The sequence below is a fragment of the Chelmon rostratus genome, chromosome 24, assembly GCF_017976325.1.
Source record: "Chelmon rostratus isolate fCheRos1 chromosome 24, fCheRos1.pri, whole genome shotgun sequence".
NCBI classification, from domain to species: Eukaryota; Metazoa; Chordata; class Actinopteri; order Chaetodontiformes; family Chaetodontidae; genus Chelmon; species Chelmon rostratus.
The window spans coordinates 11,854,482-11,877,961 of NC_055681.1; the positions used below are offsets into that span (position 1 = coordinate 11,854,482).

The window sequence follows — 23,480 nt, forward strand, 5'->3', positions numbered from 1 at the left end:
TATTATTATTATTTTGTCATTTGTTCAAATTTAAATGTCCTGCGTTCAATTTTTATTGTCCAGATATTTCAAGCTTTTTGTTGGAAATAATGCAGCAACATCATCCACTACCCCAAATAATGTGGATATTTAAACTGCTGAATTTATGAAATGCTAAAAAAGGGGGTACTGCAGTTATTTAGGTTAAGTTATGGACCAACATATCCTGAGGTTTTGTCACTACAATGGTTAATGTCTCAAAAACACCTGATCCTACATTTCCCATAATGCAACTCAGCAGCATTTTATCATAGAGCTTGACAAATGTCTTTAAACTCAAAGGCCCCAATTCACGAAGCAGGGTTTCTGCTGAAAGTTTGAAGTGTCAAGCCCTGTCTGATAACCCTGATGACATCACCAGGGTTTTTTTTTTTCCCCCAGACTTGACAAAGCTGCTCCACTGACGACGTTACACAACTGAGCACTACGCCTAAACTGATCTTCATGCATTAAATGGGTGTAGCTCCGCTTTAACCGCAGTAGAACATCATCTCTCAAACATGTCCTGTGATCCAACAAGTCGGCTGAAACTAAGCACCGTCCAAAACGAGTCCCCGAGAGTCGGAGGACCGCGGAAGCTCAGTGTGAGACGGTGGGTTTCACCCGAACTGTGCACATCTGTGCTGGGCATCTGTCGCCAGGCCAGAGTATAGACCCTGTCCAGTCACTGTCTATTACAACAGTCCTGCAATAAATCTGCCCTTCACAAAGGTTATAATGGTCAGTTCATGAAACTGCTGTTGACTCGTGTTATACTGACAGGTGTTTCTGTTATTTAGAACTTGTATCTTAGAGAACAGAAACAACTTAGGCCTGAGGTTCAAAGAGCAAGTCTTTATTTTTTATAGTACCTGTGTACAGAACTGGCTATGTATTTAAACTTTCTCAATGAAAATGTATATTGTATTTTCACTTGAAAGGGACAGGCCGACAATTTCAAAAACACACGTATTCGCTTTCTTTCCAAGAGTTAGACGAGAAGATTGGTACCACTCTCATGTCTGTGAACTAACTAGCAGGCGATTAGCTTAGCTTTGCGTGTAAAGTGGAGCCAGGGGGCAACAGCTAGCCTAGCTGTGTCCAAAAGCAGGCAGACTGTTTGGACAGGATGGCATACAGACATCTAAAGATGCTTTTGGAAAAAAAAAGCAAATGCGTATTTCCCAAAATGTTGACCAAGAGAAACCTTATATTCCATATTTTTCTTTCAGCTTCTCGACCAAATTAACATAGGCGACCATTGCTTCATCTTTGGACAGACCTGTTGGTTTAGAGATGGAAATAAATAAACAGTTGTTTTTTTAGGAAAAAAAAATCTGTTCATTCATGTTAAGATTAAAAAAAAAACAGACACAGCCACATTTGTGCTTTTGGGAAGTTTAGACAATTTTAACATGTTTCAAATTTGGCTTTATTTAAGAATTATCTTCCCTTCAACAGTTTTATGTTTTTCATTTAGTCTTTCATGCAACTGTCCTTCGTTTATCGTTTTATTTTTTGATAAATGCTATAGATTCTGACCTTTCTTTGCCTGCCATGCATCCCATTTTGCTCGTCCCGTGAGGTCAAAGAACCCAGGACGAACTGTGGACGTAGAAGCAAAAAAATCAACCAATCAAACTGGTCTTTGCAAGAGGAACATACTTCTGATACTGTCATTTGTTCTTATATAAAAAGCTCCTATAAACAATAACAAGATGCAACATGTCCTTCCTGTTATGAAATGTCATACGTGAGATTTTAAGTCCCTGAAAACCTCGTTTCTCAATCTGTTTCTCACTATGAGCAGTGATGGGAGACGTATTCTAATCCAGCACATTTCCACTTCAGCAATATTCTGCAAATCGCCGCCTCGAAATCTTACACAATGGTCCTTTAATGAGGAGCCAAACCCAGTAAAAAAAAAAAAAAAAAAAAAACAGCCTGGTACTGTATTCCCTGTCATCAAGCTCGCCCCTGTTAGTCTCTGAGCTTTGTTTGGTCCTGGTCCAGCCATGTTCACTCGGACCTTTGGGCAGCTAGCTAACAAGTTTAACACTTATTGACTAGTGTAAACGGCAATCAGTACACATGAGAAGTTCCTCCCTGGCTGTTTTTACAGGAAACAGACAGATATAAGCAGCATTCTTGTAGCTGGTCATGATGGAGATAATCAAACAATTTGGTTATTTCAATCTGTAAAGCTGTGAAATAAACGAAGTGGAGTTAAAGGTATAAATTGCATAAAATGAAAATACTCAAGTACAAGAGCCTCTAATATGCAATTAAGTGCTCCAGAAAGTGTACGTTCTGAACTTTTCATTGTGGTTTTTGACCATTGCCGAGAAATCCCAAAGATCTGAAACAACGTTTTCAGGGGCTTTCTATGAATACTCATGAATAATTCCATTTACTTGGATATTCGGGCATGCTCTTTTCGTCATCTGCACACACAGTTCAATAATCTGTATAATAATCTCTGTCTGCCCTGTTTCTAAGAATGCAAAAAGAATTATGAAACAGCTTTTGTATAAACACTGTAGGCGTCATTCACAGACAGACAAAACCAGTCAGGCCTAATTTTTTTTCTCGACCCCAGCCTACTGGAAATCCTTACCTGCACCATCACGCCCAAGTCTTTTTAAACATTAAAACCCTTCACAAAAAGGCCTCGTTGCATTGACTTACCTATGTTAACATCACCAACTGTGGCTTGCTTATATAAACCATATAGTTCAGACAATTCTCCACTGTCTGGCTTCTGTTTCAGTACCTTCACGTCCTCTACGGCTTTTTCAAAGGATTCCTGGTGAGATGAGAGGAAAAAACAAGTGGATACGGAGATCTTTAACAGCAGCCTTGCTTTGATATTTTCAAAAAAATAAGCTGATTTTGATCAGACATATGGCCTAAAGAAAGCTACGTTCACAAGGGGTTCCTGCTCGGCGACAACCTCAACGCAGCCCCTGTGGACGCACCTGAGCGATACCTTCACAGCACCATAAATCTTTCACGGAGCGCCGTGGGAAAGTGTGAAGCTGAAAGGAGACGGTACTTACAGTCATGACGGCAGTGAGAGACGCACACACCTTGCTGCTGCTGAACACACTGCAGAGTGTTCGGCTGGCGCTCGTCAAACCTGTCCTGCAACGATGGCATCACATTTGCATTCGCTGAGGGAAAAAAAAAAAAATCAGGTGGGAGGTTTCAACAGCACAGTTTTACAGTGCAGTTTGACGTGACGGCTTCAGGTTTTTTCCCGCACTTTAACATTAAAGCTTGAGCTCTTAAAAATTCATATTTACACTCACGTCACGCCTTATTTTGGTTCAAATAACACACAATAAGAAAGGATTTCCAGAGGAGAGGTAACACTGGGGGTTTCTAGCTACACTAACAGTAGCACAAAACAGATATTATTCATAAACCTTCAAGCCTCTCTCACACATCTGACGAAAAATGATAAGTTGATGTTAATTTAAAGAGGCCCAGATGGAATTTTTTTTTTTTTAATGCAATGCACCCGTCGTCAAATGCTTCCTATGACTTACTGACTTTGTTGGGATGGAGCTGCATGAAAAACATCTTCCTTGCTATTCAGGTTTTTTCCAAAGGACAGATTCACACCAGTGAAAAAGGGCTTTTTAGCTTTGACAACCAAGGGAGTCATTATTGTCCACCACAAGATGGCAGCATCCACATATGTCACGATCTGACTGGCTCATCACTGGGATTGGATTTACCTCCAGTTTGATTTTGTTATCTAAAAGGTTAGACCTTTAAATTGTAACATGAAGCAGATTAATGAATTTGGACAAAACAATAAACCTCACATCTACCATCTAACATGCTTCACATTATTAAAGACATGAATACAACAGGGAAAAAACCTGTAGAAAAAAAGCTTTATTCTATGAAATTTCCATCTGAAATCAATACATTAATGGTTCTGTGGAAGGAGACTTTCCGTACAATGGCATTTTAATTAAGATCCAGAACACATCCATCTATCATGCGATGGGGAATCATCTTTGGCAGAAACACAAGAGTAAGAAAAAACAAACTCACAACTTAACAAAACAACCCGACCAAAACAATCAAAAGGAGTTCTGTCGCGGAGCTGTGTGATGTAGTTTGAGTCAAATGTGTAATGATTGATCGGCAGGTCTGTTTAATACAATACAAAAAAAAAAGTATTGTAACCATGTTAAAAAAAAACAAAGAAAAAAAAAACATGCCAGTGGCAGTTTTCTTAAATTCTTCAAGTAGTTGTTTGTACTAGAAAATGCAAACCAACGCCTAGCAGCAACAATTCAGAAACAACTTCATAATTAAAATAATGAATGCTTGTTGGAAAAAGGGCAGATGGGGGGGTAGTCTGACCTGTTTGGGAGGGTGTGTTAAGTTAGACTTGACCTGACCTGAGAGATGTTTTATCTAAAAATGAGTTCAAAATAGTTGAAGATTTATTTTGTTTGTTTCAAAAAGGGGGCGTTTTGATCAGTTCTGGATGAGCGTTTTCAGTCCATGAACTCACAGCCTTAATCGTCCAGAGTTAACTGTAGATGCTTTCATTGCATGTCACTTTTCACGTTAAAACAAATTCCCTCATGTGTAAAATGGGAGCCTACTGATAGTTAAGCTTTTTCAAATGGAGAAACATAGGTTCACCCTTCCTGCACCACTAGTCTGAACGTCCAAAGTGCTGCAAAATAAAATGCCAAAACAAGGTGAAACACTGATGTTGCATCAGTGAAAACCTCATGACATGTATGAACAATCAGTTTTAAAGCTAGCATGATGACAGGCTGTGCTGAAGGCTGGCTGACAAACCTGTGCAGCGGTCTTGAAGTGCGAGCAGAGGAAAAAAAAAAAAAAACGAGAACCTATCACTGACAGGAACGCACGAGTCGAGAGGAAGGCGAGTCTCCTTCTGACCATCAGAGAGGCAAAGTCATATTTTAAAGACAAAGACTTCAGTTATAGTCTGATAGTGTTCAGCAGGTTCATTAGAAATGTAACAGTGACAGTTTTTCATAAATTACACCAGAAGCTCATCTTGTTCAGTTCTGGGTTGAGGCTTATAATAACAGAGAAACAACACAGAACAATAAATTAAAGGAAAAAGCAAAATGACCAACTAAATACTTCTTACTGACAATGCATAGTGCAATCAGGTTAAGACCACAGCTCTACTGGGCAAATATCTCTGAGGAACTACCAGCTAATTTGCTGAAAAGAAACTCGAAATCTCTCAATGAACATTAGAGATGAGCCATGAATACATTCCAAGAGTGTATAAATCATTTATCTTCTGTGCGAGTGTGGTTGACTGGTGTTTATATTCATGAGTGCACACATGAAGAGATACACCTTCTTGTCTGGATCTTCACACACACACACACACGTTACCAGCGCGCCTCTCACACGTGGCTGACATCCTCCAGCCCATTGCGGCAGCCGTCCTCCGGCAGGGTGAAGCGGATGTGTCGGCTCTTCTCCCAGCCGCGGCGGATCTGCCTGAGCCGCCCGGCCACGCAGGGCACGAAGAGGGCCAGGCGGCCCAGCAGGACGGCGAGTGCGGGGATCAGGACCAGTACGAAGGTGGGAGGCAGGTGGAAGCGGTACTGGGCCGGATCAAAGGCGCGGTTCCAGCCAAAGAGGAGGGTGTGGACGGTGGCCATGAACAAGGCACAGTAACCGAGTGAGGACTGCAGGAGGTGAAAGCAGGGTGTCACAGGTTGGTTTGGAAGTGAAGACAATGGTGAAAGAAAGAAAATACCATCACAGTCGCCCTGTCCTCCAAATGTATGACCCACATTGTTTCCCTTGAAGTGACTCCTCTTTAGTTCAGAGAGGTCCACTTCATTAGCTCACTGTGTTACAGGCGACTGCAGACCCTGAGGAAACACACTGGCCTACCACTCCTGACCTGACTGAACCCCACTAGTGGATGCATGTGTGTGTGTTTATCATACACTGTATCTACAGGGGCCACTAATTACAAAAACTTCCCAAGGTTGACTCGGGTAGGGGCCAGGGCTTAAAAATAGCCTCTTTCAGACACTAACTAGGCAAAGCAGATCCTCATTATTTCCTTTTATTTATTTATTACTTTATAACCCGTGTCTAAGGATAGAACCAAACAGGTTTGGGGCTGAGAGCCACAGACAGGCTGGAGAAGTCGGAGGCGACTGCTGGTTGGATAGTTTCTGTGGAATTTGCACAAAACTAAAGCAAAGCACCAGCCTTATCCCATGTTTCATGTTCAGCCTGGAACAGGTTTCTAAGCGATTTGCTCTGCAGGTCTGAGATAGATTGAGACTTCACTTATCTCTAATCCACTGCACATTTTCCCCATTTCTGTGAAGTAAAACTTGTCACAGGATTAGAATGTGTGGTATTTCATTTAATGTCATGACTGCGATCAAGGTCCGGTGACTGACAGCAAGTCATGCAGCAACAAATAACTGATGTGAGCATAATTAGTAGAGACTGCAGCAGGGCCTCATGTCATAAATAATGAAGGTAACCAGACAAAAAAAACAAACAGGCGTCTTGTATTGTGATATTATGGAGGTACAGTTACTGTGCGGTCACGACACTTCTCTTACGGAGAGCTTCTCCTAAGAAGGAACTGCTTGAATACACAGAGTTGAACACATCTCTGGTTTACACTATTTAAGAATTGCTTTGGCTCCTTTCTGACAACAGCTTTCATTTGCTAAACTTTGAACACAAAATGCTGAAAGTTTAGATAACTTTCATGTGAGTTATTGAATATCCTACAAGTCCTACATTCATACAAGCAAAATGATGATTTCAATGCATCACTTTACTTTTTCTGTTCTGTATTGAGCACAAGGTTTGACCAACACCAACCATAAAATGCAGTCAGCTGAAGTAATACTGGAAAACTGGAAAGCTTGTAACATTCAATATACTGTAACATTTTGATAGTAATCCAAAGAAAACACCTATTTTTCATTTTCCACTCCTGCCACACATTTAATGATTATATTGCAGTCACAATGAAGCAGTTAGCATTTATGTGCCGATGATGCTCATAGGGTTTGTACATGGGAACTATTGTGAAAAATGAACCAAAGCGACCATAAAATAATGCAATTTAAATCAATTATCATCCTGCAACTCCTAAATCTGCATTTGCAAGAGGTCAGCTGACACACACACAGATATTTCTCTCCACACACACAAGTATGCACACGAAACCACATCGACACACAGGCGGATACAGATAATACACGACACCCATCATAAAAACACTGTCCTGCAGCGGGCTGAGATGTGCTGAGCAGAAAGTTGCCTTTCAACGCGCCGGCTGCCGGCGAGACTAATCTGACGGCCACCGGATTAGTTTAACTGAAAGATGAAAGGGGAGAGGTCCTGGAGGAATGGAGGCCACGGTGGGGGAGGAAGTCAAGGAGGAGAGGAGGAAGTGTGCGAGTACTGAGTCACAACACTCCTGATGGCTCTGTCACAGCCCGAGTTTAACAGCAAATCTGGGGCAGCAGCAGCAGCAGTGCAAACACTTGGAGTCACAGCGTTTGTATGTGTGTGGGATCATGTGAAGACAGCGCATGCACCTGTCTACACACCAGTGTGTTGAGTGTCATGACTGCCTGTCTATGTTCAGCCATCACTCTGTATTAACCTCATCTGGCTTTTATTCTGTACAGGAGGAGCAGGAAGTCAGTCTTTTGCTCTTTATGTAAGCAGCGCATCACTGCCTGCGTGTGTGCTTGTGTTTGCGTACCTGTATGAAGCTGAACTCCCTCCAGTTGACAGTGTTGGCCACTGAGGGCAGCGAGGTGACGGCCAGCAGAGAGAGCAATCCGAGGGCCATGATGCCCACTGAGAGGTACAGCTCCATCCTCCACACCTCCTCGTCCACCCACGAGTCCTCCACGCCCGTCTTCACCTGGGCAACAAACGACACGCATCAGATTCCTCGACATGTCCCGAGGAAAACTTTCACCCCACTAACTTCATGTCCTCCTCGTGTCAGTTGCTGTGTGGATTTGTGTATGTTTCTATGTGGAATATGCACCAGCTTTAAAAACAAATCTCCTCTTTGGACAACAAGGACTGCATCGAAAAGCAGTCTCATCCACCAAACTGCAGCAGAGTCTGCAGGCAGCAGGAATAACATTCACAGGCTAACAGGCTAATGAGCTCCGAGTCCAGTGTCAGCATACAGGTAGCAGTTTTGGCATGTACGGGAAGAGTCGAGGGCAGCGAGCATGTTTAAGAGTTTGTGTCATCCGTGTCCAAGTCGGGTATGCGTGTGTGTGTGTAGTACTGAATGGGCCCAACAGCGAGCGCCTGCAGCTTGAGGAAATGTTTGTAACACCATTTAAGGAATTTATGTTTCCAGTTTGATCGCTGGCAGTAATGCATAAAAGCAAAGCAGGTGGGAGTAACTGTTAGTAGTGGACCCAGAGTAGGCTGCAGCTATTTCCTGGAAGCAGCACATACCGAATTTGAAAAAGTTGCTTGCTCATTCTTTGTCTCACCTGTTTAAAAGCGATGTTGAGTAGCTTGTAGCGGGCAGACTTCCTCATGGGAAGACACAGACTGTAGACGGCATGCAGAGCCGCACACAGGAAGCTACACAGCCCAAACTGCTTCCTCCTGGTCAGCCATCCGTCCAGCCAATTGGGGAAGCGGCTGTACTTGGTGCCCCACCACAGCTGGAGGAAAGCGGCCAACAAACCAGGCAGGTAGACCAGCGAAAACATCACCAAGGCCACGGAGGGAAGAGTGACATTAACAATCTCAATGGGCATTTTGTAGAAAACGCTCTTCCCTGCTGTGATGTACGGCTGCAGGACGTCACGGGTGAAGTTGTACAGGTAGAAGAAGACGAAGAGGGACAGGGTGCAGAGGACTGGGACACGCCAAGAGGGAAATAGATAAAGGGGGATGTTTTCGATCTCCAGTGAAGAGGAGAGGAGGCCCATATCGACGGGGATGAAGCCCATTCTACGACAGAGCTGAATCACGGAGCTCTTGGCCTTGCTACTGTCACTGCACAGGAAAACCTGGAGAAAAAAAGACGACAAAAAGAGAGAAGTCAAATTCCTTTTCACTCTTATCTCCCCCATCCTCTTTTCATTCCAAACACATGCCATTTGTAATGCAGAGTATCACTGCACCTCCATGAATTTAGACTGCAGAAGCCAGCCGATGTATCCTACCTGCCTGCTTCCATCTCGAGGTCCCATCTGGAGCGTCCAGGCTGATATGGTGTTAAACCCTTTGACTACAGAACTCTCTGGAAACAGGTCGGCCAGCTGTTCGGCATTCGAAGGCCCGTCTAGGTTGATTCTCAAGCCATTGCTAACATCCACCAGTGTCTTTCCAGCTAGTGTTGGCTTCAGCTCCACCAGCGTGGAGTGGTGCTCAGGGAACACAGCAACGAAGACCAGGTCTGCCTGGCTGGCTGCCTCCATCTGGGACGTCACCTGGAGACAAAGACAGAAAGGATGCATATTTGAAGTTCATTATAATCATCACAGAAACATCATAAGACTTTAGAGTGATCAGTTTAGTATGATGTGTTTTAAATAATTGCCAATAAAATTATAAAACCAATCATTTGTGTCAACTTCTATCAAACACTGACATTTCATTAAGAAAAAATGCACAAAGAATCCCAAATATTAATTCCTCCTACATTAATCACATAAGATAATTGTGTGTATCATAATGTCTGTTGCAAGAAACGTCTCTGAAGACTCTGTCATTGGAAAATGACCTCAACATGCAGCTCTGAGCTTTTTAGCATTCTGTACAAATAACATTATATAGATTTCATTTTCATTCAAATGCATAGGAATACACTGATTCATGCTTTTTTATGACATCAATATCAGATGTTCTCCCACCCGTACAGGCTGCAACCCTTGTGGGTTTCTTATTGGAAGATACTGACAGTCTGATTATATAAATATGTGGCTAAGTGCTTTATTCTGTTCCCATATCGTAACTGACTCTCATCGTTGACTGGTTTTAGGCATGTATTCAGGATAATAACAACAGTTATTATGCCTCGTGGATAAAGCCAGAGTAAATCTATAATTATTACAATAGGGGGTGAAACAAAAACACCAATTACATGGTGAGTGTGAATGTGGTGTGTGTCACCTCAGCCTCTTCAGGGAACAGAGCCACGGAGCGTTTCGGGGTCCGACTCCCCACCACCACTTGGTACCCGGAGGCGACCAGCCTTCTTGCCAGTGAGCGGGAGAAGTCGCCCGTGCCCAGAATGCCAACGACTGGGGCGCCGGGGTCCGCCACGGAGGCCTCCAGACGCCTGGAGCCCCCTCCCTCACCTCTGCCTCGGATTAAAGGCCTCGACATTTCATCGGGCATAATGCACTGCAAAATCTACAGGCAGAAAACATGATCGTTACTTTGGTTTCTGTTTATTTACGTCCATATCGGCTCCTGAAATGTACAGTCACTGAACAGAAAGGGGAATACAGAGGAAATAACTTTTAATTATACATTAAGATGTTGCGATTGACAAACAGATGCTGGTTGTTTTGTCTCCACCATCAGCGTGGGACCTATAATCCAAGTGATTAACAGTAATAAAATGTGTAAAACATGCAGTTTCAGGACAGTGAGCTCTGTTCCTATCTGCCATTTGCATGCTCTTTTTTAGAACACAGAACCAGGATCCCCATTATCTTTGTGTCTCAATTGACATGTCCCAGATCTGCACCTGTGAAAGCAATGAGTGGCCACGCAGCAAAGATTTCACACAGCCTGAAGACGGTTACAGCTACTAGTCGATCCAGCTGAGTCAAACTTCACGGAAAATTCACAAACAGTGCTGACATATATGCAAAACCTCACTCCGACCTCATTAGACAACGTTAAGCTCGATAGAACCATGCGGTTATCGTGCGGTTACTTACATTTGTTGTGAAAACAGTAAAAAAGATGTCAATTCTCTAAAAGTGCTGCTTGGTTATCAACCACTTTTAAGCCGAATTAACCATAAATCCGCGACTATTCCAAAACCGTTTCAGGTAATGTTGTAAAATTTATGAAGGCTGACCGATGAGCGTTCAAACATTAAATTCCGAAAATCCGAACTGACTCTTGTCAAAACAGAAGAGCGAATCGAAGCCACCTTGCTTGTCGTCCTTGGCTGAACTCGCGGAAACTTTATCTCCGAATAAAGTTACTCTCCTGAACACACAGACACGACTGAGGCTATCATACATGTATATTTGGACAAAATAGCGGCTTACATTCAACAATTCAGCTTCTGTCCGCATTTACAGCGATATTTTTCGACTTACTTGCAGTCACGTACTCACCTCGCTTCCCCGCTTTCCCTTCACTGGCGCGTTTCTTCCTGATAAGGTGACGCAACAGCCAAGGCCCCGCCCTATCCACGCCCCCACGTGCGTGCAGGAGATAAAGCAGAGAAAGGCTCGCGGTCCACTCACATGACAGCTCATGGAGATCATCCAGGAAAGTGTTCAGAAGCCGCACCAGAAACTGTCCAAGCTACAACCAGAGCAAAACAAACTTTATATATAAAGCACCACTGAAGAGAGTGGTTGCAAAGTGGTTCACAAGACAGAGAAACTTGGAGACCACAATTAAATGTGCCACAAAACAAAAGGTGTAAGTCATTAAGGGCATATTAAATGGGACGTGGATGCAGAACATTCATGAGGACAGCTTTAAACCACTCACGTGTGGTTCAAGATGCCTCGACCTCCATTCTGAGATGCTGTGGTCAACAGTGCCAACGGGCATGATGGCGTTGCTCCTGGCACTGACGTTGCTGTCCCTCCTTGAATTAGACCTGACATATGATTGCTTTTGCGAGATTTGCCGCCACGCTTTCAGCGCGGCTCTCATTGGGGTAGTGTCTCAATATCTGTGGATTGCCGTTAATTTTTTGTGCACATATTCCCTTCAGGAAGCTGTACTTTGTTTCGTGCTAATTAGCCAACACTTGTATGCTAACACACTAAACTAAGGTGCTGAATGCTGGGAACATTGTGCCTTCTGTGCATCAGCATGTTAGGATTGTTAGCATGCCAACGTGAGCATTTAGCTCACAGAGTCACCACGCCGAAGCCTCCCAGCTGTGCTAGCATGGCTGTAAACTCTTCTTTTTGTGGATTTGCTGCAGTTGTTTTCATATTTTCTCGCTGTGAGCCGACCCCCTATCGTAGCCCCCCCTCCTTATTCCATCTGCTGTTGCCGAACTGGTGTATTTGATAAGCTGGCCTTGGGATTGGAATAAAAAAGCTGTATGGCCGCAGGTTCCGCACTGTCAGCTTGGCTTCATCATGTCTGCCTTTGCCACTTGCGAAAGGTTGAATCCCCCTGGCTCGCAGCGCTGCATCCGTGTCACCCCACGCAAGCGCACGCGCTCCCACACACGCGCACGTTCTCTGCAGGCCACGGCCGCGTGTTTGTTTACAGCACTTCAGGGTCACAGTCCTTGACATACATATCTGATTTTGAGAGTTTTCATTCACAGGTATTGATTATTGGCATCTGCTGGGGTGGTGACCCATGAATCTTACAAGTCCAATCAATTGAAGCAATTCTGATCCAGTGGGGACAGATTTCAGCTTGTTACGCTCCCTAAAATGAGCCTGGTGATCTGGATTGAAAAGGTCTCTGAACATTTATGGGCCTTTGATGCTGTTTTCAGCTTCATAGATGATTATTACTGCAGAAATTAGAGAGCGTTCATGCTGATCTTAACATATATTTTAATGCTAAATGCTAATGCTAATGACTAAAACACATGCGTGCAATGGACAAAACAACACAAAAACTAGCCAAACAAGCACTAGTGATTTAACTGCATACAGTTTTGGCCCGTTAAGCATATTTAAGCATGATTTACAGTATATAAATAGGCTGCAGAGAGAGATGTACAAGCACAGTCATAAATGATTAGCCTGAGGCGGACAGGTACAGCTACGTTAACATCCGACAGGACCTCACTGTCAAAACGCTACATGGAGGAGGACGTTTGTTTCTGTGCTTTCGTGGCGTCCTCTGTGCCCTTCATCGGGGATGAGGGTCACATGTTGAGACAGGAGCTGATGCTGCAGGATCTCGTCCCCGCGTCGCTGTGGCTCTGTGACGGTTTCCCCGCACAGATTTACAGTAACACCCTGTGACATTTTACAGTTTGTTCTGCTGACCCCAAATTAATGTAATGGCACTGTTTCATCGAATTCATCCAGTGATACAATAGTATGTCAAGTCTGTCCTCTGGTCACAGTATGGTAGGTTTATGAGAGCCATGGGTTAATCAGAGGGTTGTCATCACTTTTTATGGCGGCCCTGAGAGCTCAACACACTAACTCAGCAAATATCTGAGTCGTGGAATCAGAGTGTTAAAAGTAAACTTATATCATTAGGTCATTTTCCAAAATGGAGCCAAGTTTCCATCCACATTTAGTGCAAATTTTAATAAATTTCCATAAATTCAGCAAAAGATAACATACGTTGTGCTGTTGGTGGAACATAATTAAGTACATTAGCTCAAAAACTGTACTTAAGTGCAATTTGGCATTCATTCACTCAACATTTCTGACTCCAGTACGTTTATTTCCAGCTATTTACTTTGCAGATTAAGATATGACTCGAAAACTGCATGATCGTCTCATTAAATATCATGGATGGTAATTGAGCATGATGAGTACTTTTACTCATGAATCCCTCAGGCTTAGCCAGGCAGTCTGAATGTGGCACGGGAATGGCGGACTCCGCCACTACCCGTACAAACGACTGTATATGGAGTGATAATTGCTGATGTAAATACACTGAAAAAACATCATAAATGGGGTTTAATTTCATGGGAATCTTGAAGATTTGACAAGTGAAGATACGTTCTTTGTTTGCATGTTTCCTTGGAGTCAGTGGCTGTGCTTTGAGCTCATAGGGCCACAATACCTTAAATGTTCCTCCATGCTATTAAACAAAAGCCCTGACACACAGCCTTTATTTTCAAGGGTTTTTTTTTAGCTAATGATGGACTGATTCATTTGTCTCACCGTATGGTTCGTGAGTATGACACAGCAGTCCACTAACATGCGGAGTGATTAGAAGCATTGCAGCGCCGCAGGGGCATGATAATCTCAGCAGCTGCAGTGCGTAATGTGGACAGTGTATCGTGCATGGCTCACCATAGCCTAAAGATACAGTCCACTGTACTAATTCTCCGTAAAGGTCATTTCTGCGGTCGTGTAGCAGAGCAGAGTCAGGGAGCAGAATGTTCCCTGTGCATCCCATTTTTAGGATTTTGTTTGAATAATTGTCACATTGTCATTTTAGCGTGCGGTAGACTGAACATTTAAAACGTGACATAAGATTTCCGGCTTTGCCACGACCATCGCATCCTCAGATTTCAACCTCAATTTCATTCTTGGCCCAGTGCTCATGACTTCTCGCGCTCGGTCTCACCTTCAGACACGAGCGGCTCAAGTGGAGCCATGTTCCTGGGGGTTAAGGCTGAGCCGAGCACAAGCTGAAATCGCTTTGGGGGGTTGGCGGTGCGGAGGCCCCTGCAGTGTGGCCGCGGGGCTGCTGCTAAGCCTCGTCTCCGGCCTCTGAAGATTTCTCCACATCGCCTTGAGCTCTAAAGCCTCTGTCGTAGATGTGGGGCCTGTGCTCCAATTCCAGGTGCTTAGTTCCCAGCCTGCACTTTTGAAGTATTTCAGGTCCTTCAGGAGAATTTTTGAGCTTGAGGACAAAATCAATAGATGCTTTTATTTTCCATGAGCGAGGGCTCTCTTTATTGAGTGTCTGAAAGGCTTGCAATCTTTAGAAATAACCAATGAAAGGCATCAATAATAGTCTTATTCAGCCGACGTGCTCATACACCGCACATTAACAAGCGGCCTCACTGGGCAAAGAGCAAAAGAGGCTAAAGAGGCATTTAAGACAAATCTGTATGCACTGGAGTAATGATTGCCCGCGCGCACCAAGAATTCTAATTCGCCGGGCAATCAAAATGCAAGGCCCGTGGCCCTCCACCTCGTGAAACAAGACATCAAATACGTCCCTGCAGCTGGGGAGCTTAGAGCTGAAGGTGTCGACAGGCGCCAGACATCTCTGCTCCGCTTCCTGCATATTATCTGCTCTCCCCCTGTCGGCTGCTCATGCTCCCCCTCTGTCTGCATACGTGTGTGTGTGTGTGTGTGTAGTGACCAATGCAGTTGGTCATTTGATGTCACCGACCGGCCCTCAGCCGTTGGTTCTGACTTTGAAAAGACCCCTCGTGCTCTGAGTAAAACGCTTGGCCATCTATTTAGCTGCTGTTACCACAGGTTGAAACACACCTGACTTTAACCTTCATTTTTTTGTAAATGATCTTAAATCTCTGATCTTACAACAGAAAAAAAAACACAAATCTGTTTATAATTCCCAAAGGAGAGTGGATGAATAAATAATGTGGTCATTTTGGCCTGTCATGTGTTCCACCTGTACGAACACACATATTAAAGCTGTGTGTACACATGCATGCATGGATCGATGCATTCAAGTGAGAGTGAGATGTTTAAACACATGTAAATACTGAGTGCTCACTGCTGAATCACATTAAATATTTAGTGGCAGTTTGAAGAACAACTGCGCAGACTGAAAAACTTTACGCACAGGCTGTCCCCGCTCCTCTTGTCAAGTCAGCCAAACCGAAACAGAAGACTTCCTGTCACACATTTAAGAATAAAACCCCTTTCTGAAGACCTGGTTTTAATAAGACTGTCTCCTAACATGTTGCCATTAAAATGAATGATATTGAACTGTGCATGGCCCGTCAGTGTTATCTTCTTGAACCATGATTAATGCTGCCCTGTGCTTTACTGTTGTAGCTGGTGGAGGTGCAGCTCATTTCAATTGCTTCATACTGAAATCTCATATTGTTCATGAAACTATGTTTTTATGTGAACTCTTAATCTGCACAGAAACAAGGCCGATAGTGGAGCAAATACTATAATATTTCCCTCTTTTGTTGTGGAGTAGACATACAAATGTGTACCAGAGAGTGTGCACCATCAGATCTTATTCTTATGAAAATAAAGTGCAGTTTTGGTTACATTTTGTGTTTCATTTAAATTACGTATCTTCCGTATTTGTAAGCGCAACACGTCAGTAACCTGTTTTAATTTGAAGGCTAAATTCTCTCTCTTCCGGTCTTATCCGCGCTACTTCTGACAGCTGGCTGCAGCTGTCCGCGCGCACCTACCGCTCCCCGCTCACAGCCCGCTGTCCAGGCGCGTGAAGCCACCAATTAGAGGAGCTGGACGGAGGGATGCGTACTTCATTGACTCCATCTCTTTTCTTTTGGTCGTCCTGAAAGCCCCCCCTGCCCTCTGTCACAATTCCCCCGCAGAGCAGCTCCACGGATCTTCTGTCGCCCGTTTGTCCCCGAGCCGCGCGGAGGAAGTGGTCGGTGGTCTTTCTGGTGATCGCCGTCGCGATGGTTTTGCTGGCTCTGGCCGTTGCTGTCCCGTTGCTGCTGCTGCGCACCCCCGAGACCTCAGCCCATTACTACGAGATGATGGGCACCTGTCGGATGGTTTGCGACCCGTACACCCCCAAACAGGGAGGCGCCACCGCCATGGAGGTGATCCAGAACGTTAACGGCGTCGCTCCGCAGCCGCCGATGGCGCAAGGGAGCCGCGGGGAGCCCGGGCGACCGGGAAAACCGGGATCGAGGGGACCGCCGGGAGAACCAGGACCCCCGGGTCCAAGGGGGCCACCGGGAGAGCGCGGCGACGGCAAACTCGCCTTCCCCGCGTTATCCGGAGCTGCGGGGGGCGAAAACGGCGAACCAGACGGTGTGAACTCCACGGCCAGCAGTTACAGGATCGCTTTTTACGTCGGGCTGAAGAACCCACACGAGGGATATGAGGTGTTAAAGTTTGACGACGTGATTACAAACTTGGGGAACCACTACGACGCGAGCACCGGGAAGTTCACCTGCCATGTGTCCGGGATCTATTTCTTCACCTACCATGTGCTGATGCGCGGGGGAGACGGGACCAGCATGTGGGCCGACCTGTGCAAAAACGGACAGGTAACATCAGAGCTGAACTGGAACAATAAGTTCGGCCACTGTGCAGGTTTTATACTTCATACCAGTTCTCGAAATATCAATTTTACGCTCAAAAAGCGCACAACGTCGCCGGACTCACGCTCTTTTATCCTTCTTTACACGAGTTATGTAACTGCGTATTCCGAGTACTTATAGGCAATGGCTTTAAGGTAACGTCAGTGACATTTCCAGTCAGATCCAGTGATGTCTGCTTGCCTTCCTTGGCAGTGACGCTCATGCGTAAATGCTGTTTGGATCCGCTCCAGCTGGATGAGGGCTCACATATGAGACACCAGTGTTCATTCTCGATGCTCCAAAATTCAAACTTGCATGAGAGTCTGGGACAAATTTCATTTTATACCATTATTTATGACTATTCTATAATGATTCGTAGTCTAATTAACCCACCATGCCCCTTAAATGTCCAATAGAGAAGGGACTTTTTGTCCGTTTACACACCAATTGCTGTTTTTAAGGCTGTTCTTTCACTTTGCCTCTCAGGCATACATGAACTTTTCTACTCACCCTCTACCTTTACTGTATTGTCTCATGAACAGGAAGTCTTGACCCCTTTTTTTCCCCCCCAGGTGCGGGCCAGTGCCATAGCTCAGGATGCAGACCAGAACTACGACTACGCCAGCAACAGCGCCGTGCTGCACTTGGACTCCGGGGACGAGATCTACGTCAAGCTGGACGGCGGCAAGGCTCACGGAGGCAACAACAACAAGTACAGCACCTTCTCCGGCTTCATCTTGTACCCAGACTAAGCGCGAGGCCCGTGGACAGTCGTCACCACTGAACACTGTTTCCATTAAAGTATATGGTCCAACATGTTTCTCCTCCTCTGAAGATAGGTGCCACAGGCTTACCTGCAACTGTGTGTTCTGTTTATTCAGTGAAAAACCTTTTTGTACATGTATTTGATTTAACTTCAGACTACTTAGCAGGCTATCAGACAGCTGGCGTTCCAGAGCAACACCTTGTGTGCTCTGACCTGAGAAAGCAGAAGTCTTCTAAAGTTCCTTTGAATTGAGGTGAACACATTTCTGAATTGCTTTTGGGGAAATGACCCAGTAGAGGCCTGAGTGGCTGCTTCTTATGAAGCATTGTGTGTATTAGTCGTGTCTCATGTTTCAAGTTCGGATTGACAAAGTAATTGAAATCAAGGGTAAAATGAATGTCAGATAAGCTCTTTTGTGCGTACACCTTAGCCAGCAGTGTTTGGACTTAAGGACGGGTCACACCAGCATTTAAAATGTCAAAATCAGTTCATTTCAGTTCTCCGAAGAATGCCAACATGTCCTCAGACTGAACAGGTTGGTTGCCAGCGACTCCCACAAGAGCCTGCAGCATATGACCGCCCCCAAAACAACACATGTGACTGCTGGAGAGAACCAGTGGCACGCGTATCGGACCTTTGCAGTCACGTGGTCAACGCTGTAAAACGTTGTGTTGCAGTTTGCTTAAGTTTCGGCTCTACTTGGTGATAAGGTAAAAATGTTGCTGTTACGTACGTCACTTAAGGTTATTACGTAAACTAAAATAAATCAACTTTGTCTTTCAAATGTGGTGAACTTTGACACAACTTGACCAATAGCAAACCTTTGAGGTGACAGAGAGCCCAAAATTGAGAAAGCTAGCATAGCAAATTAGCTTGCTTGTTTGTTTTAAAGTCCCATTCTCCAGTTCTATTTCTTTTTTCTATTCTTTTCTCTTTTTTTGCCCAAAAGCAAGCACATCATCAGCATTCACAGTGCAATAGGAGCAACTTCAACAGGCATACAGTGCCTCTATTCCCCCCCATGATTCACCTGTCAGCCACCTTAACTGGACAAGCTGGACCTGTTGTGGAGGATGTGTTCAGTTGAAATAATGGGGTCAGTAGAAAGTGCCAAAGAGGACGGACTCTACATTCTCAATGCATTAGATGAGATGCAAAAAGCGTAACCAAGTACAGGCCATCTCGATCGCTTTAGCAAGCCAAATCGTGGTGCTTTGAGTGTTCGGTGTCTCACAAAATAACCCAGTAACCACACATGAAAGATAGAAATGGACGTCTCGCATCGATGTTGAGTCAGTTATATTTTGTTCTCGCATATGCAAATAAATATTGTTTGACAAAAGGTTTGCCTTGTGTGACAATCTCTGACCAAGCAACGGCGCCTCGCACCGAAATAGCCCCTACGCCGGGGCAAGAGGAGAAATCCGATCTAAAGAGGACGCTGCTGCGGAGCCGGGAGCGAACGGAGACGGACCAATTGTTGGCTGCTCCTTGTTTAATCTAATGTCAGAGCCGCGTGTTTCTGCGAGCTGTTTGTCCTTTTGTGTTTCGTCCCGCGGGCTGCCTGTCTGAATGCGTTGCATTGCTCTGTAGCCTACAGTCTCCGGTCGGGGGGGGCGCGTGGCCCTGCACTCCGGCTCTCAGGTTCCAGGTGCCTCCCTGGATGTCCTTTGCTCCGCTGTAGCTTGCAGACATTTGTAGTCAGGGAGCCCAAACACTGCTCTGCTCTCATTTGGTGCATTTATTCAAAAAGGTTACTCTGAGGTCTCCACATTTCATTGCATTAAGCACATCACGTATTGTTCACTCCAGGGTTGAGCGCTCAGAAAAACCTTCCGGGGTAAATTCCACTTGATGCAAATGTCAGTCAGCTTGTTTTGAAATTAGAGCTGAGATGATTAAATAGATAATTTTGCTGCTTCTCTTTGTCATATTAGATAGTAAACTGAATATCTGTGTGTTTTGGGCTGTTGGTTGGTTGTGAGGGGCATTTTTTCTCACTTGTTTTTGACATGTCATGTAGACTAAATAATGACTATATTAAGAAAATAACTTTTCATAGCATTTCCTAGCTATAACCATTACATCTCTACCTTGAAAGCTTTTATTTTGAAGGACAGTAAGATGGCCTTGAGAGCAGACTGGGTGAGTCCTCATACCGCTAAGGCACGGTGAGGAAACATAAATAACATGCCTCATGTGTCCCTTCAGATATTTTCAGATGTAAAACCGGCTGAAAGCTGGCGGCTGCCAGCTCCTGTGTTTCACTTTGAATTAATTTGTATTGAGATTTCCAAACGCTTTTACCAGACTCAGAAATACTGCTGTAAGCCTTCATTAAGATGATGGCTGCTTTGTGTGTGTGTGTTTGATTTATTTATCTTTTTTTTTTTAATCCCATCCCCTCAGGAACACACACAAAACAGCTGTTTACACACGCCACTCCTGTCAATTTAAATGGAAATCATGGGAAACAAATATTAGCATGTCTGGTTAGATAAACCTCTATTAAGGTGTTGGCTTATTTTCCGGCACTCTACAAACCAACTCTATCCTCCTCAGATGGGACTGTGTTATTATTGAGCTGCTGGAGGAAAAAATAACAACAGAGAGGGTAGTATAGGGCACTTTTAGGCCGCTATTAGCATTTGATTTTCCTTATTCTGCGCACAAACAGCAAGAAGAGAGCTGGCAGCGACTTTGTTTTCAGCCACCCTCCATGCGTCGACATTGTCTGCGCTCGCTAACGTGCTGCTAGATTCTCCTGATTGTGTGCCGGTTTCTGATGAATCTTATCCACCTTATCTATATATCATAAAAAGTTTGAGATTGCTGTTCAATTCATGTGTTAATTCCACACAAAGACAGAACAAAGGGAGCAGGGCCCTGTTTTAATCGCCTGAGCAGAAAAACGACAGGTGCAGAGCAGGTGTGGCACGAAAGGGGCGGGACGCAGATGAGAGGGCGTGGTGACGAGTGAGCGCGCTCTCAGCCAGTCACATCGCTGCTCAGAAACGGCTGATGATGACAGGAGCTCAGCAGCGAGGGAAGACACCTCTCCAGGAAGCGGTTGTCCGGATGGTGCACATGAACACACACAAAGCTGCAGCCAGAGGCGGATGGCGTGCGGGTTTCGTAAAAGCCGATGAAGATTATGCGAAAAGGTTGACGAAGCGGCTGATGTTGACTACATCAACCCCGCGCCAGCTCAGCTCGAACTCTACTGTATCTCAAGGCGCGTCGCCATTGGTCAGCAGTGTTTGCACCGTTGTGCGTGTCAGAAATGAAACGTGAAATGCCACTTTTGCCAGCACGCTGGAAACCCAAGCAGTGACGCGCAGGATCAATGAGCTCCAGCAGCCAGACGCCTGTTGTGTGAACTGCAGCTTACACAACCGAGCAGGCCTTGGATCTCGCAGTCCGTCAGCCTTCATCAAGAAATGCCGCAAGCCTGGACAGGAAAATCAAATCCTGGAAGCAGACGTTTAGTGACGTTTGTTTGACGCAGAGAAGGTGGAGGGTATGAATGCGTGACGAGGACGTTCGCGTGACAAAAAGCATCCTTTGAAGATCATTTAAGTGTTTTCATCCAGGTTCAGGCGGTCGTCGCCCGGCGAGGCTCAGGAGCGAGGGGCTGACGTCACCAGCCGAGGCCTTTTAAGCTGGCTGAGGATGAAAGCCTGATGGCCTCGTGAAGGCTCTCAGCCCCCACTGCAGACACATTTAGGGTGAAAAGTGGAGCCGCTGACACCAACTGAGACATCAACTGCAGTACGTGTCAGACGGATGCACACACACACACACACACAAATACAACAACACGATAGATGATCAGGCTGCTGCATCCCCCTGGTCTGGGTGACAGTGAGGGATTGCTGAGTGACAGACGGAGTACTGAAATTCTCTGATGGATGAGATAAGTGGGACGAGGCCTCTCTCTCTCACACACACACACACACACACACATAACACACACACAGTGCGTTCAGGGGAATTCAACTTGACAGGCAGCTGAGCAACAGGCGTCGTACTGAAGTGGTGACAGCGGGTGTTACCAGGCGCTCCGGCTGCCGAGCTTCTCCAGGTTGCACGTGTGTGTGTGTGTGTGTGTGTGCATTTCCTGCCGTGCACGCCGCCGTCATGACAGCAAACTATGAACGTGGTCTCCCGTAGCAAAGAGCGGCCCGCCTCAGCTGATTTCACAAAGTGCCTGAGAGGCGCGCCGACGTGAGGAATTGCGGCCGACAAGCCCTCCGCACAGGCGGCCAATCATCAGGACATTTTTTTGAAACCTTCCCATCGTTCTTTAACTCAGCTGACGCCCCCATCCCCCCCTGCGATGATTGAGCGGTGCTCACGCCCGAGATGCAAATGCCAGCCTGGCATGAGCGAAATGTAAAAGAGGGACATCTGAAGGGGCCCGCAGGGAGGGGTGAGAGCCAGAGGGTTCTCGCTGAAAGTGGCATCAAAACGCCTTCCTGCTCATCTTCCTCTGCGGGCTTCCTCACCGGAAGGAGGTGTAAACGTGTCCAGCAGAGCAAAGCACGTCTGACTGGCTGCTGGATCAGCCTTTATTTCACCATTTGTACAAGGAGATTGAGATTTTAGGGACTGTATGGAAGTTATTAGGTGGGGAGGGGGGTGTCATGTTAGAATAATCCAATAATATATCACAACACTGACAGGAGGCCATCCTGCATGAGTGCTTTTGATGCTCCGAGTGACATTTTGAATGCACACATCACATTAAAATCAAAATATTGGATGATAGCTGATACAAAATCTGATCACATGGTCATTTTGAACATACTGTCGAAGATGAGCAGGTATTTTAATAAGCTACGGTCACATTAACTGACAGGTGCGGACAGTCAGTCTGTCCCAGAGGTCTCCGACGTGAACCTGAACAGTCCAGTCCACCGCTGGCAACACAAACACAACCGACACGGACACGAATGTCGCTGCAGTGGGATTTCGTCTCGGCTTTACGACTCATTCAGCCAAACGCTGACTCACTTCATCTGTCAGTCCGCACTTTGGAAATTGCATATCATTTGTGGCTTAATCGGCCAAACAAGGCGAAGGGAGGGGAAACAGAGAGAGGAGAGTGGAAGGGGAATAAAAAAGATCTTTTGACGTAAATAAAAGAAAACAGACAAATGAAAGCACTCCTTGGAGGTTTCAGCTTGGGGTTACGCATATTTGGCAAATAACATAATGTTGTGGCTGCTCCCGCAAAGACAATAAGCTTCCAGGTCCGTGACATTGTGAGTGCTTCCACGAGTGTTTATCCATCCTTGCGACGGGCTTATTGTACAGCATGTCAGTGGCAGAGATCCTATCGGCGTCTTCGGAGTCATTAAAATGCTCTGAAGTGTCACTCCTGGATGTCTGGAGCCCCACAGCTTACTGCTGTTGCTGAAACACTTGACAGGACTTAAACCTTAAAGAGGCAGTTAGCAAAAAAAGGTGATTTTCGTTGATTTAATGCTGCGTTGTGAGAGCTGCGCTATGAATGCATCAGTTTTAAACACCAATAGATGGTTTAAATCAGCTTCTATG

At 45.2% G+C, this 23,480-nt stretch overlaps 3 protein-coding genes across 5 annotated transcripts; 1 reads left to right on the forward strand and 2 right to left on the reverse strand.

Moving 5' to 3' along the window:
- Positions 1 to 853: 853 nt before the first annotated feature.
- On the reverse strand, positions 854 to 3,191 carry LOC121627546 (acyl-CoA-binding protein homolog). The gene is made up of 4 exons (XM_041966496.1): positions 3,078 to 3,191; positions 2,707 to 2,824; positions 1,561 to 1,623; positions 854 to 1,300 (listed from the first exon to the last, which is right to left on the reverse strand). The coding sequence occupies exons 1-4, from the start codon at positions 3,081 to 3,083 to the stop codon at positions 1,227 to 1,229; spliced, it is 261 nt and encodes an 86-aa protein (XP_041822430.1). The 5' UTR covers positions 3,084 to 3,191; the 3' UTR covers positions 854 to 1,226.
- LOC121627542 (metalloreductase STEAP3-like) lies at positions 2,809 to 11,398 on the reverse strand. Of its 3 annotated transcripts, XR_006008045.1 has the most exons (8): positions 11,307 to 11,368; positions 10,189 to 10,431; positions 9,240 to 9,506; positions 8,556 to 9,083; positions 7,796 to 7,960; positions 5,431 to 5,729; positions 3,078 to 3,191; positions 2,809 to 2,824 (listed from the first exon to the last, which is right to left on the reverse strand). XR_006008045.1 is itself a non-coding variant. In XM_041966492.1 (6 exons), the coding sequence occupies exons 2-6, from the start codon at positions 10,414 to 10,416 to the stop codon at positions 5,442 to 5,444; spliced, it is 1,476 nt and encodes a 491-aa protein (XP_041822426.1). In that variant the 5' UTR covers positions 10,417 to 10,431; positions 11,376 to 11,398; the 3' UTR covers positions 3,910 to 5,441. The 3 variants fall into 3 exon arrangements, 2 of the variants coding, with proteins under 2 accessions (XP_041822426.1, XP_041822425.1); XM_041966492.1 differs by lacking the exons at positions 2,809 to 2,824; positions 3,078 to 3,191; positions 11,307 to 11,368 and adding an exon at positions 11,376 to 11,398 and having other exon boundaries at positions 3,910 to 5,729; XM_041966491.1 differs by lacking the exons at positions 2,809 to 2,824; positions 3,078 to 3,191 and having other exon boundaries at positions 3,910 to 5,729.
- Positions 11,399 to 16,519: 5,121 nt separating this feature from the next.
- Positions 16,520 to 17,904, forward strand: LOC121627544 (complement C1q-like protein 2). Its single transcript, XM_041966493.1, has 2 exons — positions 16,520 to 17,119; positions 17,725 to 17,904. Exons 1-2 carry the CDS (start codon positions 16,520 to 16,522, stop codon positions 17,902 to 17,904), a joined length of 780 nt encoding a protein of 259 aa, XP_041822427.1.
- Positions 17,905 to 23,480: the final 5,576 nt, after the last annotated feature.